The sequence below is a fragment of the Dryobates pubescens genome, chromosome 3 (assembly GCF_014839835.1).
Source record: "Dryobates pubescens isolate bDryPub1 chromosome 3, bDryPub1.pri, whole genome shotgun sequence".
Classification (NCBI taxonomy): Eukaryota; Metazoa; Chordata; class Aves; order Piciformes; family Picidae; genus Dryobates; species Dryobates pubescens.
Window position 1 is genome coordinate 23699995 of NC_071614.1, and position 19118 is coordinate 23719112.

A 19118-nucleotide genomic window follows, 5' to 3' on the forward strand; every position below is an offset into this window, starting at 1 on the left:
TCTTTCACCAGTTGTTCTTTTGAACTGGGGAGTCCAGAACTGGACCCAAGACTCCAGATGTGGCCTCACTGGGGCAGAGTATAAGGCAATGAGAATGTCCCTGGCCTGCTGTTCCCACTCTCCTGAATCCACTCCTGACCACTGGCTTTCTTGGCCACAAGGGCACATTGCTGGCTGATGGGGAGTTTGGTGTCCACCACCACTCCTAGGTCCTTCTCTGCAGAGCTGCTTTCCAGCAGGTAATGTAGATGTATTTGAAATGTATGCAGTCATAACTATGGATGCTCCAGGAAAAACAGGAATGTGGCTCAAAACCCAGGTCTTTGAAGTATGGTTAACCAAACAGGGCAGTCATGCTGCAGAGTAGGATATGAAGGAGAAGGCCTGAGGGTAAGACTAGAGCAGAGCATGGTGAGAAATTATAACCAGGGTAATAGAAAAGATGTCAAGTTTGCTTTTGCTCCTTATCCCACAGCAGTAATTTTCTCTACCAGAAACACAAAAATAGAGGTATCACAGAATCACAGAATACATCTGCTTGGAAGAGACCTCAAAGATCCAACTCTTGACCCAGTACTGAAGGGTCAGCAATAAACCACATCCCCAAGTGCCAGGTCCACACACTGCAGGGACAGTGAATCCTCTACAGCCCTGGGCAGAGGATTCCAGTGTCTGAGTATTCTTTCAGTGAAGAAATATTTCTAACATCCAGCCTAAACCTCCCCTGGTGTTGCTTGAAACCATTTCCTCTAGTCCTGACACTTGCCACCAAGGTGAAGAGGCTGCTCCCTCCTCACTCCAACCTCCCTTCAGGTAGTTGTAGAGAGCAACGCGGTCTCCCCTCAGCCTCCTCTCCAGACTGAACAACCCCAGCTCCCTCAGGTGCTCCATGAAAACTTGCAGGGAGAAACCCAACATGTTTCCAGTTCTTGCATAAATGATAAGTCAGAGTAAACAAGCAAAATCCAGCTGTCCAAATGCAGGATACATCTGCTTGCACTTAGAGATCTGTGCGGCAAGCCTTCAGTGGTGCAGGGTTAGGCAGAACACACTGCTTCTCCTTAGGCAGCATGTGTGGTGGAGGGGATTAAAGTGACAAAAGTGACCTAACAGAGGGTTTTGTAGGTAAGAGGTAGTTGGAGGCTTTTCCAGTAGGAGCAGCCGTTACAGGGATTACAAAAGCAGAGCTGTTACTTCCAGCCCAAATCTGGAGCAGGATTCACATGACCACTCCCTGCTGCAGATATGGTGCTGCCTGTTCCTTTTGCTGGAGGACTACTGCAGGGCTGACCAGGTCACACCTCAAGGTGCCCAGCAGCAGCAGCTATAACAGCTCAGAGTCATGGCCAAGCAAAACACAGGAGATGTGACCTTTCACAGCTGGCATGTCCAACACCTTCACCTCTTCTGTTTGCTACAGCAGAGCCTGGCATTTTCTAATGCCTGACATTTTCTAGCAGCCAGGCAATATTAGTCAGTTAGTCAAACCTTGTTCTCAGTCAAATTCTAACTCAATTTAAGGACAATTAAACTTGAAAGTCAGGCCAGAATCATCTTACCATCTGCTGTGTGGCTCTTGCCAGTGAACGCCAGCTGCAAACTCAACCACATCATATTTTGACACATACCTAATTATGACAAAAGGCCACAGGACTTCTAATACAATTCCTTCAAATATTTATTGGATCAGTCTTGGGCTAACAAGTCCCCAGTGAACACTGAGGGAAGATGAGAATTTATGAGACAACATGAAATGTCAGAACTCCTCCTAGCTCCAGGAGAACACTGCCTGGTCAGCACAGCATCCTCTAGCACAGAGCAGAGTGTGGCTGCCACAGCCATAGCTGTTACCAGCATACTGTGGGAACCAAAAGAGCAGCACAGCTGTGCAGATGGGTAGAACCCCACTAAGACAGATGTTTGTGCCAAGTGTATAAGCCCAAGTTGCTGTCCCTCTTCAGTTTATAGTGACCAAGCCAGCTGTGTGTACAGAGGGAGGCATTTATCATAACATCATAGTATCAGTCAGGGTTGGAAGGGACCACAAGGATCATCTAGTTCCAACCCCCCCTGCCATGGGCAGGGCACCCCACACTAGATCAGGCTGGCCAGAGCCTCATCTTGGTTCACTCACTTGGTTCACCTCATCCTGAAGCACACACCTGTATTTGGTCACAGGCTCTGGATTGTTCCAACTAGATTTGTACCTGGACAAACTGGGAAGAGAGGAACCTCATGAAGTCAAGAAGGGCAGGTATAGGGTTCTGCACCTAGGGAGGAACAACCCCCTGCACCAGGACAGGTTAGGGCTTAACCTTCAGGAAAACAGCTCTGCAGAGCAGGACCTGGGAGTGCTGGGGGACAACAAGCTTCCCATCAGCCAGCAATGTGCCCTCATCACCAACAAGGCCAATGTTCTCCTGGGGTGCACTCAAAGAGTGTGGACAGCATGTCATGGAATGTAATCTTCCCCCTCCACTCCACACTAGTGAGGTCATAACTGGAGTCCTGTGTCCAGTTCTAGGCTCCCTGGTTTCAGGGAGACAGGGAACTACTGGAGAGGGATCAACAAAGGCTACAAAGATGCTGAGGGGACTGGAGCATCTCTCTGAGGAGGGAAGGCTGAGAGACCCGGGGCTGTTTGGCCTGAAGAAGAGCAGACTAAGAGGAGATCTTCTCAATGTTGATCTATATCTTAATGGCAAGGGGCAAGAGGATGTTGCCAGACTCTTTTCAGCAGTGCCCAGCAACAGAACAAGGGTCAGCTGACACAGGAGGTTCAATGTGAACAGAAGGAGAAACTTCTTTCCTGTGAGGGTGGCAAAGCACTGGACCAGGCTGCACAGAGAAATTGTGGAGTCTCCTTCTCTGCAGAGATTCCAAACCCACCTGGGCATTACAATCCCTGGAGGGGTTTAAAAGCCATGCAGCTGTGATGCTGAGAGACATGGATTAGCAGTGACCAGGCAACTCTGGGTTAACAGTTGGACGTGATGATCTGAAAGGTCTCTTCCTACCAAAATGATGCTGTGAACTCTTTGGCTTTGGTTTGGTTTTCTGGTAGCAATAAATACCCAAACAAATCACTGAAGCATTTTCCAGGCTGTTTTTTTTGCACCATGCACAGAAGAGAAAGTCCATCCCACTAGATATCAGCACGGGGATGTCTAGTCTGAATTCCTGCTGGAGAAGCTTCCTGCTGATGCCTAAGAGCCTGGCTCGTCTCCAGAGGACGTACCTGCCTGTCCACCTCGGGCAGCAGCAGCAGGAGGCGCTGCTGGCAGTCCGCAGGCAGGACGGAGAAGGTGTGCTTGTTGATCAGCGCCCGCAGGTTCGTGTTCACCAAGATGGAGTCAGGAGTCTCCACGTCAATTTCTGCACACTTGGCTCTCTTCAGCTGCCCTGCAATCAAGCACAAGGACGTGAGTGACATCTCAGCTAGGAGAGGATTAAAGGCTCCTTTTGAGAAGATCAAAACACTACCTCAACAATCCTCTTCATACCTCGACTGGACACATTTTGCCGTTGCACAAATGGGGAGGTCCTTCCCAGCACAGACCATTCCCATACCTAAGACATTCCAGCCTGCAGCTCACCTCACTTCAGTAGGAATCCTGACCAGCTGGGGACTGTCCAGGAGTCTTATCCATGAGGGCCTCTAGAACTGCTTTTTGAATCACTGAATGGTTTAGGTGGGAAGGCACCTCGAAAGGTCATCCAGTCCAACCCCCTCTACAGAAAGCAGGGACATCCTCAACTGGATCAGGTTGCCCAGAGCACTGTCAAGCCCCACCTTGAATATCTCCATGGATGGGACCTCAACCACCTCCCTGGGCAACCTGATCCAGCGTTCCACCACCCTCATTACCATGAGCTTCTTCCTAATGTCCAATCTAAATCTACTCTTCTCTAGTTTGAAACCACTGCCCCTCATCCTATCACTACAGGCCTCTGTAAACAGCCTCCATCCTTCTTGTAGGTCCCCTTCAGGCACTGGAAGGTCATCGGTAGGAGTCCCCAGAGACATCAGTGTTAAGCCTCTAAGGTCAGTTTGCTCCTCAGGATTTCTTCCTGTATTTTCCTGTTTCAATCTCCACAACAGCATTTTAGTAAACTTCTTCATCTCCTTGTCCTTGTGTAGAAACCACAACAGTGGACAAGGCAGTAACTCTTTTTCTTCCCTTTTCTGTGCTCAAGTCAGCAAGTCCAGCATTAACCTTTCTGCTGCAGCCAGCTTCATTTCTGTGCTGCAAATTCAGAAGAGAATAACCAAGAAAGCCTTAGTGCTGTGCACTCTGTTTCCTTTGGACACATCCACTGCCTACTACTAGCAAAACACCCCATGTTTGGAAGCGTAGATTAGAAGTACATTACTAGTAAAATGGCTATCATGAAGACAGGTCATGCTCCTCCTGACTCCAAGGGCAACAGCAGTTATTTTCACAGTACCAGTACCTAATGAATGCCATGGAGGTTTGTTTCATTAGGGTAAGTTTGCTCAATTAGAGGTCTTTCAGAAAACAGCCCTGCAGGTTTATAATCTACTCAAGTTGCTGAATTTCCTTAGTACAGAGGACAAATGGAACGTGCCCTGAAAAGTGTCTGTTTTCAGCAGTGATACAGGAAATCTACCATGATTAGTATAGACAGAGACCTCAGCATGTCCCTTAGTTCACTGAAGTCAGTTTCTTTATTAGTAGATGTAAAAGAAACCACAGAAGGTCAGGAGTGCTGAGAAAGGCCTCTGCTCAGTGAATGGGAAAGAAGCCAAACAGTACACAGAGCCTGCTAAATAATGTAGGACCTTTTTAGCTTCTCAAATGGCAAGCTGCAAATGCACAGGTAGAAACCCCTGATGAGAAGAAAGGAGAAAAGGTTTCTTTGCCTAATTAAGGTTTGAATTATTTATCCTAATTCACACAGTGAATTCACATCAGTGCCTTCTTGAGTGGTCCAGAAGTCATGTTAGCCATGCAATTAATTACACATTTTAGTGCATTTTGCTCTTCAGGCTTTTGTTCTGTCATCAGAGCAACCAAATCCCCAGAAGCAGAGGAAGAAATATCTTACTTGCATGGAGCCTGTCAGATCTCTGGAACGGTTTCTTCCCCAGCCCTGGCAAGGAGTTTTCAAGCTTGACAGAGGGAGAGGAACTGGAATTGGAGTTCTGAGGGCTTCCTGACTGTCCATCCGACTGCTTTGCTTCCCAAGCTGCACAGGAAATGGAAACATTTAAAACCAAGGAAGTACAAAGAAATACCAAATCAGAGCTGTTTGGATAGAAACAAAGGTGCTTTAACATGCACAGCCCAACCCCAGCAGCTCTGGAACAAGCACTTCTAGGATACTTATGTTCCTTTGCTCTTGTTGCACGTGCTCCCCAATGCCTGAAATAGAGGACCCCTCTATTTCAGATACACAGACATTTTGTTTATGGTTTGAGTCTATTTCCCACTTAGTCCCATCTTATTTTCCCTCTGTATCCAGTCCACTAACGACCTTGTTAAAATCACCTTTCACAAGCAGCTTCAGGTTCTGTTTGAGTGCATGTGCACTTTCCATATGCTACCCTACTTTTTGCAGCTTTTGTTCTTTTAGGCTATTCTCAGTAATTTCTCTTCCTCTTTCGCATACTCAAAGAGATACTTAAATGTCCTTCTCCAAATGCATTACTTAGGCAAATGAGACAGGTTGCATCACTATGACTTTTCCTTATACATCACTGTCACCCACATTCTAGTTTGCACAGCAGTATTTTTTTGTGCCAGTGGAAAGAGCTTCTCCCCTAGGTTCTCCTTGCTTTTCTTTCCCTCCTCCTATGTGAGATGAATTAAGAACAAGAGCTGGTCTTCCCTCTGTTCTAAGTTTATGTTATAGCAAGCACTCAAGTATGGAAAGGTACTGAAGTCCAACACTGTGAAACTCCACAATGCAAGTGATAAAGTCTCAACCTAAACAAATTCTGGCTCTGATTAATTACTGCACTAATCAATCCCTTCACCCACTCTGTGCCACCTTTGTTGCCCATCTGCCTCTTACTCTGCTCTCAGCCTGGTTCCTTTCCTCTTCTTTACACCAGCTGCTCCTGTTGTGACTAAATCCAGAGGGTAGTGGTCAATGGCTCAATGTCCAGATGGAGACTGGTTACAAGTCATGTCCCTTGGGGATTCATACTGGAACCAATGTTGTTTAGTATCTTCATCAATGACAGGGACAGTGGTATTGAGTGACACCCTCAGCAAGTCTGTAATGACACCAAGCTGAGCGGTGCAGTTGACACATCTGAGGGATGGGACCCATCCAGAGTGGCCTGGACAAATGGAGAAACTCCTGAGATTCCACAAGGCCAAGTGCAAGGTTCTGCACATAGGCTGGGACAACCCCCAGTATCAATCCAGGCTGGGGGATGAAGGGATGGAGAACAGCCCTGTGGAGGAGGACTTGGGAATGCTGGCAGATTAAAATCTGGGCAGCAACTGGCACTGTGCACTCACAGCCCAAAGCTGACAATATCCTGGGCTGAATCCAAAGCAGAGTGACCAGCAGGTTTTGAGCCCCTCACTACAAAATCTGGAATATTTCCTCATCTCATGCTCATTTTCTGTAGTGTGGAATTCTGTGGGTTTGTGTGTGTGTGTGTGTTCATGCTCCCCTTCCACATAGCCCTAAACAAATCCAAACCAAAACTAGACCAATCTGTCCTGTCTTGTTGGTTAATACACAGCTGGAATGGTTCTTGTGACATCTGTTTAGACAAATGCAAGGTTGCAGCTATGTGCTGTAGAGCCAGCTGAAGGAACAGCCATATTTATCAGCTCTACTTCATGCATCACTTAAGAGCAAAGTATTTAACAACTGATGATGTTGCCTGTTGCTCCCAAGCAACTTAGGAGCTCAGACCCTTTCAAGAAGGTTAAGGGGAAGGAGGTTAACATAGAATCATAGAGTAGTCTGGGCCAGAAGGGACCTCCTAAGGTCATCTTACCAGGCTGGATGAGGCTCTGGCCAGCCTGATCTAGTGTGGGGTGTCCCTGCCCATGGCAGCGGGGTTGGAACTAGATGATCCTTGTGGTTCCTTCCAACCCTGACTGATACTATGATCCAGTACGACCTCCCTGCAGTCAGCAGGGACATCCCCAACTAGATCAGGCTGCCCAGGGCCTTATTGAGCCTCATCTTGAATATCTCCAGGAAAAGGGCCTCTACCAGCTCCCTGGGCAACCTGTTCCAGTGATCCACCACCCTCATGGTAAAGAACTTATTCCTAACATCCAGTCTAAATCTCCTCGAGTTCTTTGGTTTGAAGCCGTTGCCCCTTGTCCTGCCACTGCAGGCCTTTGTAAACAGTCTCTCTCCATCCTTCCTGTAGGACCCCTTCAGGTACTGGAAAGTTGCTGTTAGGTCTCCCCTGAGCCTCCTCTTCTCCAAGCTGAACAACCCCAGCTCCCTCAGCCTGTCCTTGTAGCAGACAACATCTTGTTTGGCTGAAATTCAGTCCTAAGCTGTGCTTGTGCCTCTAACACCTGGTCTGAGAAGGAAGCCAAAATTAATCCATTAGGAAATGACACATTTCCCCCAGCACTATTAAGAAAATGCAGTGTCAGGTGTGTCAAGTCTTTAGCGTGAAATGAGAGTTTAAAAGCCTTTGGCAGTTTCTCTGCTAACCAGGATTAAACCTGAATGGTTCATTAGCACGACAGGCAGATATTGTTCCTGGAGGACCCCCATCTCCTGAGCCCCAGGAGGAACTGCATCTTCACTTAGGAAAGCAAGAACAGAGCAGACCAAAGAGGGACTGAAACAGGTGGGATGATTTGTAAGATAACATTGTCAGCTAACATTGTTGAGTGAACCACATGGAGATGCGATGCTGAGGGACATGGTTTAGTGGTGGCCTGGCACTGCTGGGTCAACAGTTGGACTTGGTGATCTTAAAGGTCTCTTCCAAACAAAATGACTCTCTGATTCTCTAATTCTAATTATGTCAAAGGCAGTAGGGAGAAGAAATCAAATAACCTGCACTCTGTGCCTGTGGCAGATGGGACAGGAAATCTTGGGTTTAAACCCAAGAAGGAAGAAAATATTCCAATTAGAGGCTAAGAAAAGCATTTTGAAGACCAATTTAACAATGCAGGAAGGACAAGACTTGCTGGAAGTTTTGGGTCTTGGCATCAATGGCATCTCTCAGACTGAAGAAAACACCTGCCAGGAATGAATGAGTGCATCACAGATCTGTCCCTGAGGAAAGGATGTGGACCAGATGAGCTCTCAAAGGTACTCCTAGGCCTAGTGTCTGGTAGTTCTATGAAGTTTCTTAACCTGACTGGTCAATTTCAACTAAACAATCATAAAATCACACCAAGAACATGCAAGACCAAGATGTTTCTCATGCTAATACTGCTTTATTGCTGCTGCATAATCCTCTCTGCCACCCTCATCAAGCAGGGTCACCCAGAGCAGGCTGCCCAATATCATGCCCAGGTGGGTTCTATTCAAGGTGTATTCTAAACTGAATGAACTGCTAATGCACCTGGGTTGGGACAACTCCTGGTGCCAATCCAGGCTGGGGGGATGAAGGGATGGAGACCAGTCCTGAGGAGAAGTACCTGGGGGTGCTGCTGAGTGAATAGCTGGACAGGAGCTGGCAATGTGCACTCACAGCCCAGAAGACAACTGCATAAAAATGGGCTGCCCAGGGAGGTAGTGGAGTCCTCATCACTGGAGGTGTTTAAGAAGAGACTGGATGGGGTGCTTGGTGCCATGGTTGAGTTGATTAGATGGTGTTGGGTGATAGGTTGGACTCGATGATCTCAAAGGTCTTTTGCAATCTGGTTAGTTCCTACTCTATTCTATTCTGGGCTGCATCCAAAACAGCTTGGCCAGCTGGTTGAGGGAGGGGATTCTGCCCCTCTATTCTGCTCAGATCCCACCTGCAGTGCTGTGTCCAGCTCTGGGGTCCTCAGCACAGGAGAGAGATGGACCTGTTGGAGTGGGTCCAGAGGAGGCCACAACAATGATTTGAGAGCTGGAACCTCTCTGCTGTGAGGACAGGCTCAGAGAGTTCAGTCTGGAGGAAAAGGCTCTGGGAGGACCTTTCAGCACTTAAACAGGCAAAGAAGAAAGCTGGGGACAGAGTTTTTAGCAGGGCCTGTTATGACAAGACAAGGGGTGATAGATGTAAACTAAAAGAGGGGAGATTCAGTCTAGACAGCAGGAAGAAATATTTTGGGCTGAGGGTGGTGAGACACTGTCCCAGGTTGTCCAGACAGGTGGTAGATGCCCCATGTCTGCAATCATTCTAGGTGGGATTGGACAGGGCTCTGAGCAACCTGCTCCAGTTGCAGATACCTCTGCTCACTGCAGGGTGCTGCAGGGACTGGATGGACTTCAAAAGTCTCTGCCAACCCAAACCATTCTGTGATTCTATGGTTCTAACAAGAATCAAAGGCAGGAAAACAGAAGGTAAACCATTTCAGAAACAAAAAGAACACCTCATAAAAAGGAGTAGTTCCTTCTCTCATCCCCTAAGAAGAGAAAAGGCAATTCAGAGAGACAGGACAGTAAAAACCCACGCTGGGAGTGTGGCTGCCACCTACAGGATTTGGCTGGTGTGGGGCTGCTGGCTGCCTTGACGGCCTTCAGAAGGACGTGCTGGTTAGAGGAGACAGGCATGCCTGCTCGGCATTGCTGCTGCTGCTGCTTCTGCTGCTGCTGCTTCAAGGCCTGAGGAAGAGGACAGAAGAACATGACCAAAGACATTCAAATTGCTCTTACAAATGACTAGCATACAGTACAAACTGTTTGTTTTACACCAAACCATAACAGGGTTCTGATTCCAGCTACATCAGAGGTTCAAAACGGCTTCTGAAAGACATTCAGTTCACAGGGGACAACAGCCACTTAAATACACCACTGCAAGCTGACAGATTTTTCTACCTTGCATCTAAACCAAAACCCAGAACATCTTAACCTGCCTTGTTTCATGAAAAATGCTCTCCAGAGAATGCAAAAAGAAAGGATTCCAAATCTGAAGCTGGCTCAAGAAGTAATTACATGATTACAGAAGAACTGAAGTTGGAAAAGACCCTGAGGATCACCAAGTCCAAATGATAACTCTACTCTGAAGTCACCCCCTAAACCAGATCCCCAAGTACCACATCCAAACCACCTTTAAGCACATGCAGGGTTGGTGACTCAACCACCTCCCTGGGCAGCACATTCCAATCCCTGACCACTCTTGCTGGGAAAAAAAATATTTCCTAATGCCCAGTCTAAACCTACCCAGTCGTAGCCTGAGGCCACTCCCTCTTGTTCTATCACTAATTACCTGTGAGAAGAGACCAGCACCTCAACCTCAAAGGACCACAATGAAATTAATTTCTGTCTCCTGGAAAACCAACTTCCTAAATATCTTCTACAGAGAGGTTAGTCATTTGGGCAAGATTCCTTTAATTAGGGTGGTAACAAAGATTAAAACACTCAGAGGAAGGAAATAAAATCCTTTGTTTCAGAAAAGGCCATTAAGGTGACCAGAATAGAGCCTAAATGACTAAGATGAGGAAGTAAGCAGACATTTGGATCAACTGCAACATTTACTCAAACCATGTTGTCTGCCTTCAGAAAAGGAAACTCAAGCCCAAACCAACTGAACCTCAGAGTGAACACTGACAGATCAAATAAGCTGTGGAGCTGTGACATAGAGAGTAATGGAAAATGTGGTGTTGCACACATACAAATGAGTGGGACTGCTAAATAGAGATCACCATCTTAATTAACAGTAACAATAACAACAATCCCATGAAAGCTCCAGGCTTGGGGCAGAGCAGTTGGAAAGTGCCCAGCAGAAAAGAACCTGGAGGTGCTGGTAGATAGCCTGCTGAAGGTGAACCAGTGTGTGCCCAGGGGGCCAAGAATGCCAACAACAGATCAGCAACAACCCAAGGCAGCCATCAGTACTGCGCACTGCTGAGCCCACATCTGGAATCCTGCCTTCAGTTTTGAGCCCCTCACTCCGAGAGGGCAACAAAGCTGGCAGAGAGTCTAGAGCACAAGGCTTGTGAGGAGTGGCTGAGGGAATTGTGATTGCTCAGCCTGGAGAAAAAGAAGCTCAGGGGAGACCTGCTGGCTCTCTACAACTCCCTGAAAGGAAGCTGGAGTGAGGCAGGGGTCGGTCTCTTCTCCCAAGCAACAAGACAAGAGGAAACAGCCTCAAGTTATTCCAAGGGATGTTTAGGTTGGACATGGGAAACAGTTTCTTCCCCAAAAGGGTTGTCAAGCCCTGAAACAGGCTGTCCAGGGAAGTGGTGGAGTCCCCTTCCCTGCAGGAAGTGAAAATCTATGCAGATGTGGTGTTGTGGGACGTGGTTGAGTGGTGACCTGGAAGTGCTGGGTTAACAGCTGGACATGATGATGTTGGAGGTCTTTTCCAACCTTAATGATTCTGTGTTTCTATGAATAGTGATACAAAAATCATAGGCGAAAAAAAAACCATGCAGGAACCTGCAGAAAATCTGCCACACAAGAACAGCAGACAAACCAACTTAGTCTGCAAAGACACAAAAGGATGAAGGGAACAAATGGACACTTTTGAGTCCTGTTTTCCAATATTAAATAGTTCCTATTTAACCACTTCTACCACAGGGTGAAAAAAAAAAATGCCTTTAGCCAAGCTGAAACACAGCAGAATTGAAAATCAGTATGAGGAAGTATCCTCTGAAACTCCTGTTACTGAGGTCAAAAGCTCTTTAAAGAGAGCGAGATCAAACCAGAGGCCTGGCACTCACATGAGTATCAAAAATCCATAAACAAGTTCAGAAGGCTCCTTCAAATTCTTTGAAGAGGAACCACAGGAAACAGTGAACATCAAGAACACACAAGACTATGAAGACCACTAAAGTGTTCAGGGGGTTGGACTAGATGACTTTTGGAGGTCCCTTCCAACTCAAACCATTCTATGATTCTATGAAATATTCAAGGCTTTGTATGTTCTGTCCATCACCTGTTCCATTATGCTCTTTAACTACTGCATTTTTTTTTGGCTTAGGTAAAACAAGTCTGCTTCTGTTCCCTCTGTCACCTCAATTCTTGGTCATGCAGCACCTGAAGGTGCCTACGCCAATGGTGTCTTAGGGATGTGTGGGAAGAGGAGGAAGCAAAAATTCATTAGATACCTCTTCTTAAACTCTTCACACTTCTGTAATAAATGTTTGGGGCTTTCTTTAACAAATCCTCATCATCTCACTTCCTCCACCACAGCCTGTTTCTATTTTCTCCAAAACCTCCTCACAAATGCTGAGCAGAGGTACGAGGCTCAGCTCTCCTGTGACACCCCACACTACACCCAGCTCCCCTCAGCTCCAGCCAGGCAAGGCCTCACCCTGCCTCTGTCTGGAATCAGGCAATCAGCAAAGCAGTAACTACCCTGCACCCACCAACTGGGCCACAGCTTCAGAAGCCTCTGGAGGCAGCAGAAGGTCTCTCAGAAGGTCTCTTCTGTGGGTCTCTCTCTCCAGAGGATCTCTCTGAGGGTCCCAAGAGGGTCTTGTCTCCAGAGACTCCACAGCAAGGTAGACTCCTCTACCAGTCTGCCAACTTTGCCTTCACCCTGACCTGCCCAAACACTTCCTCCCTGCCTGTGTGCAGGAGCTCATTACTTTTTGGTTTGTTTGCCTTTAAGCTGTTCTTTGCTCTCCCCTCAATGGAGGGCAGATGTTCCTCAGCATGCAGGTGCATTTGCACAAAGGGCAACTCTCAGGTGAACCCAACTATTGAGGTCAGAAACCACCACTTTATTCTAGAGAGCTGAAAAAGGAGCAGAATTCCAAATGGCACCAACAAGCATCCTGAGCTCCATCTCTAACTGTAATTTAAACAGAACTGTTGGGCCACAGGCAGCTTATCAAGAGAGAAATCCAGCTGCCCCCAGCCCCTCTAATCTCTGAGGGCCAGCCAGAACAAAGGGAATTCATCTCTTACCAAGTTTATCCTTCTCTAAATGCAACAGGCTTCTACCTCCTCTGAGCAAGCTGGGCCAGTGCCTCACCACCCCTGGCACAAAACATTTCTTCCTTCTCTAAATCTCTTTTAGTTTAAAACCATCACCCCTTGTCCTACCACAATAGGCCCTGCTAAACAGTCTGTCCCCAGCTTTCTCATAGGCCTCTAAGTACTGAAAGGCCTCAATAAGATCTCCCCAGAGCCTTCTCTTCTCTGGGTTAAATAATCCCAGCTCTCTCAGCCTGTCCTCAGCAGAGTGGTTCCAGCCCTCAGATCATGCTTGTGGCCTGCTCTGGACTCATTCCAATGGGTGCATGTCTCTTCTTAGCTGAGGCTCTACTCTGCACCACAAGAGCTCAGTTCAGGGAGATGAGCTGTTGCAATGCAAGACAAGTGGTGGAGTCATCATCCCTGGAGGGACTGAGAAGATGCGGAGATGTGGTTCTAAGGCACTGGCAGCACTGGGTGAATGGTTGGACTGGATGAACCTAAAGGTCTCTTCCAACCAAATTCTACAGTTACCATCAGGAATAGCTTTTTGCTCTGCAGGCAACTGCAGAAATGTTAAGTACAAACAGATCTGCAAGGCTTCCATGTGGTTCCCCATTTCTCTTCTAGGATTTCTGACTTTTTCTTTCCCCCTAAACCAATGAGATCCACACTGAAAATGAAAACAGCTTTCATTTTGGAATTCAGTGGCTCTGACATATTCCATTACATTCAGCAACAGTGCTGGAACAAGCCTGAATGGGAAGTAGACATCTCAGAATAAGAAAGCTGCAGAGTGGAGGGAAAAAGTAGAGTCAGAGGGGAATTAATATAATGGTGGGGGGATGCTGGTAGGAACAGGACCATGGAAAACAAATTATTAGGCATGTAAGGGCAGAGGCTGGGAAGAGAAGAAAGCTAGATGGTGTACAGGTTTGGAAAGAATACTGGTTTGGAAATGAAGTGTGACTTTGCCCAGAAGTCCCTTCCAAGGTGATTCAGCAAAACAAGGACCTACAGAGCAAAGAGAATGGGGAGGAACTACTGAGCATGAAAGGGGTAAGACTCAGGGTTTGTTATGAACCCTGAGTGTGCTTGATCACTCTCTTCAGAGAGAAAAGTCTTTGCAGAGATTGGAAAGAAATGATTTCCAGTCAGGGTTAAAGTGATGAGGAAGGGAAAGCAAAGAGTACCATCAATATCTTGCTGAATGACTGAGAAGCCATTTTCTGAGGATTCAAATGAAAGGGGAAGCTTGAATCTGAATTTCAGAAGTAAATCTCCCTGAAGTGACAACATAATCTTGCAGCTTTATTGCAGCTATCAGGAGCAAGGAGCATCACAGCAACACTGATGCTTCTGTCAAGGAATAGACAAGTGAGAAGATAGAGAAGATTCCCTAAAACTGGCATCCCATTTTGATATCAACCCTCTCTTGCTGGAAAAAGTGCTCTAGTTCATCCTGTTGCCTTATCTTCCCCTGTAACATTTTCCTCAATAACCTGCCCTAATTAGATCCTTCCCTCTCACTGCAGATCCTTTTCCCAATGCCCCAGACATCTGTTAGCTGAATACCATCCCCAGTGTTGCTTCTCAGCTGCAGAACACCACAAACAGTCCAGGCTGGAAAAGGTAAACCCTGTCTGGAACAGATCATGATTTCATCTGTGACGAGCCTCTGTAATCGCTGGAGTAGGACCCCCTCTGCAACTTGATCCATAATTCCTTACAGGTTTTCACTTCACTACAGAGTAAATCTAACCCTTATAAAACATTTCCTGTCAAAGGACCATGGAAAACTGAACAATGCATTTGGGGAAACACCTGCAAATAGGTCACTCAGGACTAATTCATCTTGCACTTTTCATCAGGAGAAATACATAATTTGAAGTACAAACACCCATTTCATCCTGCCTACAAAAAATTAACTCTGTCTACAAAGAGTCATTCTCCAAGCATGGCAAACAACCAGTCCTCCTCTATCCCTCCTAACACTCAACAGAGAGGCAACACAAAGTCAGTGTGCTCTCCTTCCCCTTCCTCTCTCCACATATGCAAAACCAGAAAGCCTTGCAAGGGAAAAGATGCTGCTAACTCAAGGAAGAAGTCAATTATTTTCCCCAAAAGACCTTCCATTTACTTGAACAGACTGTAGAAAGCTAAGGACACTCAAAGGGTTGGGTGAAAATAAATAACATCTTACATTTGTTCCTTAAAATAATAATGAAAAGAGTTTCCAGAGGAAAAGCAAAGAACTAAACAGCATAACATTTGGAATCACCCTTAAGAGAGCGGGATGTATTAGCAAAACAGAGCTATTTACTAGGAGGCAGCCAGGCAGCCCTGAGTTTTCTCCCTGCAGAATGCAGTTTTACTGAGAAAGGCACCTACCAGAGAACAAAAATCACGGCAGCAATCATTGAGCCAAGCTCTGGAGTAGGCTCCTTACCTGTTTGAGTGCCTTCTTGCTGTGCTTCTGTGACGAGGAGATGACTTTGCCTGCCTGGATGGAAGGTGACGGGCAGCCTGACTGAGGAGACGATGTCTGTGACAGTCTAGATGACACTACAAGAAAAGAGAAAACAGTATGTATACACACACATAATCTGACCTTTATTTTGACTGCAGCACGTTAGCCAGTCCTGACCATTGCAGATTGTCTCATGAGGCTCATCAAAATTGCACCTCTAGCAAATGTTACTCTACACAAAGAATCGTTTCTATTTCCTCCCCACCACCAAGGCAGCTGTTTTCCTCTGAAAGCCAACAGCAATACCTGTGACTTCAGATTTATCAGCTCTTGTCCATCTCTTTTTTTATTGCTGTTGTAAATAGCTGCTGTCAAACAACACTGCAGCTGGAGGAAAAGCTTCAGGCTTGTGCAAGTTTGGCCACTTCAGATCTAAATGGAAATAATAACATAGGCAGCGGTTGTCTTCATCTGGAATGTCCTGTGGTCAGACACCCAAATAACAGCACTTTCTGATCAGAACAGATCTGAATCCCACGCAAGAACAGGAAGAGAAGTGACATGCAAAGGAAGTGGAACATCACTTGCTCCTTTCCAAAATGAAATCAGGGAATATACAGGATATCCCTCTAAATGAAGACATATTCTCAGCGGATGAGAATTAAGCTGCTTAAAGAAATCTAGTCCCAGCCATGCGGAGTCCTAAAGGCTTCAAGTTTCAGTTCTCAAAAGGTCTCCTCACAACCAGCAGACTGGGGATGGGAATTAAATGCCTCTTAGTAGCTTGAATAGACCTGTTTGGCACAGCATACTCAACAACTCTGCTCTGGCATCAGTGGGGTGATGGATACATGGCTAGGGAGGGAAATCATTCACTCCTAGACTCTCATCATCATGGGTTTGTCTCCATTGTCTTCTCAGAGACACATCATAGTGGCCAATAACCAAGGTTAACCTGCTGGTCATTTGCATTCATCTGTTAGCTCTAATGGATCCCTGTCCTGGCATGAAACAGCTCATTGACATTACTATGTGAGACAACATCTGGAGTACTGGGTCCAGTTCTGGGCTCCCTGGTTCAAAAGAGACAAGGAACTACTGAAGAGAGTCCAGCAGAGGCTATGAAGGTGATGATGGGACTGGAACATCTCTGAGATGCTGAAAGGGCTAGAGAAGAGCAGTCTAAGGTGGTATCTTCTGAATGCCTACAAATATCTAAACGCTAGGAGTCAAAACAAGGGAGCCAGATTCATTTCAGTGATGCCCAGCAACTGGACAGGAGGCAACAGGCACAAACTAGAACCCAGGAGGTTCCGTCTGAGCAGGAAGAGAAACTTCTTTCCAGTGAGGGTGCCAGGGCACTGGAACAGGCTGCCCAAGAGAGGTTGTGGAGTCTCCTTCCCTGGAGAGATTCCAAGCCTGCCTGGACACTGCAATCCTGGGCTACCTGCTCTGGCTGACCCTGCTTTATCAAGAGGGTTGGACTAGATGATCCCCAGAGGTCCTTCCCAATCCCCACCATGCTGGGATTCTATGATACAGACATTTTGACTAACATGCTAACTATTTAACAGCATGAAACACATTCAAAGCATTAAAAAATGTGCTAGGAGTAGAGGAAAAATACATCTGCAATTGCTGGAGAACCTGGGAGTCAAAATACATTCAAATCAGAAGAGAAAAGGTAACAGTTTGCAGAACTGAAGTTAATCTGACAGAAGAGTCTTTTGTGTAAGCTATGGCTAAAGCCAACTGAAACCAACTTCTTTGGCTGAACACAGCCCAAACTAACCTACCCCAATACTACTGTGTGAAAACACCACCTGGACCTTGTGTTGTGACACTGCAACAGGCTCAGTGATGTAAGCAAAGGGCACAACCTTCTGAACCACTCACACAACAGCTCCTGGAATGGGGGGATTTGCTTGATCTCTCATCCTTTATCTTTTAAAGATCAGATCTATAGTTTCAAAGATATTATTCAAATATATTCAAACTTTCATCTTTGGGTTAGTGGAATCAAAATATTTTGGAGCACTAAAATTGTTCTACTAAATTTATATTCAGAGCATGAGATATAAACATCTGTCAGGGATAAAAAGCCTTCTTCTGGACAACAGCTTCATGAGCATCACTTAACAAGCCACTGTGGCTGCACATGACACAGAAATTGATGCCATCTTATGATCAGGGAATGCACCTGGGTAATTCATTCCACTCATTAGGAGTCTGAAGTCCATAATCCTGCTGCCAGCATACACTTGATTGACTGGAGATGTTCAAGTGCCACTGGACGTGGCACTTGGCTCCATGGTCTAGTCATGAGGTCTGTGGTGACAGGTTGGACTCAATGATCTTTGAGGTCTCCTCCAATCTTGGTGATTCTGTGATACTGTGACCACTTGGCACAGAAGCAGGGTCCATACAGTCCTCAGGCATATCTGCCCTTTGCCTTTAACAGCACCAAAATGCAGTGTGATCTTGACTCAAGGCACATCCCATTGGCAGACACTGCTGCCAGCCCTGCACCTGCTACTGTCACTCTTGCAGCCGCAGCCGAGCTTGGGGCAAAGTGATGCAGCCAGAGAGAGCAGGTGTCCCCTGTGTCCTGGCTGGAGATCAGAAGCAAGAGCTCTACTGAGGCTTTGTCACTGACTTGTTTGGGCTTGGGAGATGGTAAAATGGAAAGAAACTGGAATAGCAGGTCTGGAGTTCCTGCTCAAGGGGCTACATGGATTTCCAAGGTATTTTTTTGTCCTCAGTTCTATATGTTCAGAAAGAAAAGGCTGTACTTCACTCCTTTGGAAAGAAAGTACAGGCAAGCTGAACTAAAAATACAATACTCCCCCTTCAACTATGTGCAGTCAAAAGCTTAAAATAACCCAATTTCAAACAGATAATGGGATCCAGATGTAGTACATTGCCAACTCCTAGTGAAAGCCATTAAAATGCATTTTGAGAAGCAGAGAAATGTCTCCAGTTAATCCAATGCCTTTCTTTTCTGCAAGTTTACCAGAAAGAGAATGGCAACTTGACCTTGAATTCACATCAAAACAGTGTCATGCTTATAAGTGAGGCAACCATTTTAAATGAGGTCTTCCTCATGTAACTGTTCCTTGCTAAAGCGAAGGAAGAAACAACAGCCAAAAAAACACTGTCTAATTGTGACCTCCCAGCACTCCCTCTCCTGCACCAACCCTGGGTAAAGCTGAAGCTTGTGATCTGCTGAGGATTACACATTCCTGCTAGCAGATTACAGTTTTATAGACAGAAAAAAAGATCAACTGTTTCCTTCATATGGAGAGACTGACATGTCTCTGGCACTGGCAGCTCTGAAAAAACAAACTGAAGTACTCAGCAAGTCTGTGTCTGATCACTCCATCCATCAGTGATTTCACCTAAAATCTATCCTCTTTCTCTCTCAATTTAGAGCTTTCCTTAGAGGAAATTTATTTATCTGTTCATTTGTGGTCACATTGGGCAATTCCTACACTCTAGGAAAGGACATCATTTAAGTACTGACAAGAAAGAAGGGGAAAGAGAAAAGGAAAGACCCAGCTCTACAGCTTTCTGCTCTGGTGAAGACATAAAGTTGGCACCAAGCAGCTCTCACTAAGTAGCTTAAAGTCAGGAAGAGATCGCTTAAATGTCTGACAAGCTGAGC

At 46.2% G+C, this 19118-nt stretch overlaps 1 protein-coding gene across 3 annotated transcripts in view; it reads right to left on the reverse strand.

The window, feature by feature from the left end:
* The window catches only part of ASXL2 (ASXL transcriptional regulator 2), an 89557-nt gene that overhangs the window by 10079 nt on the left and 60360 nt on the right, over positions 1-19118 (reverse strand). For all 3 annotated transcript variants that reach the window (XM_054179809.1, XM_054179810.1, XM_054179811.1), the window contains 4 exons: positions 15434-15549; positions 9597-9723; positions 5071-5211; positions 3239-3402 (listed from right to left, as the gene is read on the reverse strand). In XM_054179809.1, the coding sequence (XP_054035784.1) occupies positions 3239-3402; positions 5071-5211; positions 9597-9723; positions 15434-15549 (548 nt within the window). The remainder of the gene's footprint in view (positions 1-3238; positions 3403-5070; positions 5212-9596; positions 9724-15433; positions 15550-19118) is intronic.